The sequence below is a fragment of the Octopus bimaculoides genome, chromosome 5 (genome assembly GCF_001194135.2).
Source record: "Octopus bimaculoides isolate UCB-OBI-ISO-001 chromosome 5, ASM119413v2, whole genome shotgun sequence".
Taxonomy (NCBI): Eukaryota; Metazoa; Mollusca; class Cephalopoda; order Octopoda; family Octopodidae; genus Octopus; species Octopus bimaculoides.
The window spans coordinates 119,345,688-119,346,150 of record NC_068985.1 but is presented as its reverse complement, the minus strand read 5'-3'; the positions used below and the strand labels follow the sequence as shown (position 1 = coordinate 119,346,150).

Below are 463 nucleotides of genomic sequence, written 5' to 3'. Positions count from 1 at the left end.
AGTGCGTATTAAATAACCATGGGTTAATGTTCTTTAACCGGACGTTGATATCAGTTGGAACACGCATGCGTTACTCAGCAGCAGTAGACATGACTGGCGTTGTCTTTACTGGACAACGATATCATCAATCGTTAGAACGGGTGTGTTTATATGTATATATGTTAACCCCGTTCCTCTTGTTTGAACAACCATAACTGGAACAACTATAAGAACTCCCCCAGTCGATTACCCAAAGCAGAAGAGGCCTGTTGATAGGCCGAATTAGTCTTTCTTCGATGCCTGACTTGTCTTTCTGTTAACCCAACCATTCTGAAAACACTCCAATCACACGATGGCATCTTCGGCATTGCTTACACAGAATCAGTGAGTTTACTTTTCAAATTCATCGATTAATTACAATGTAAATTTTTTTTCCTACCTTAACATCTACATATATATATATATATATATATATATATATATA

At 36.9% G+C, this 463-nt stretch overlaps 1 protein-coding gene across 1 annotated transcript in view; it reads left to right on the top strand.

The window, feature by feature from the left end:
- Positions 1 to 54: 54 nt before the first annotated feature.
- LOC106868315 (uncharacterized) overlaps positions 55 to 463 on the top strand; it is a 33,088-nt gene continuing 32,679 nt past the window's right edge. The window contains exon 1 of the mRNA XM_014913506.2: positions 55 to 363. Coding sequence (XP_014768992.1) covers positions 332 to 363 — 32 coding nt within the window. The 5' untranslated portion in view covers positions 55 to 331. The remainder of the gene's footprint in view (positions 364 to 463) is intronic.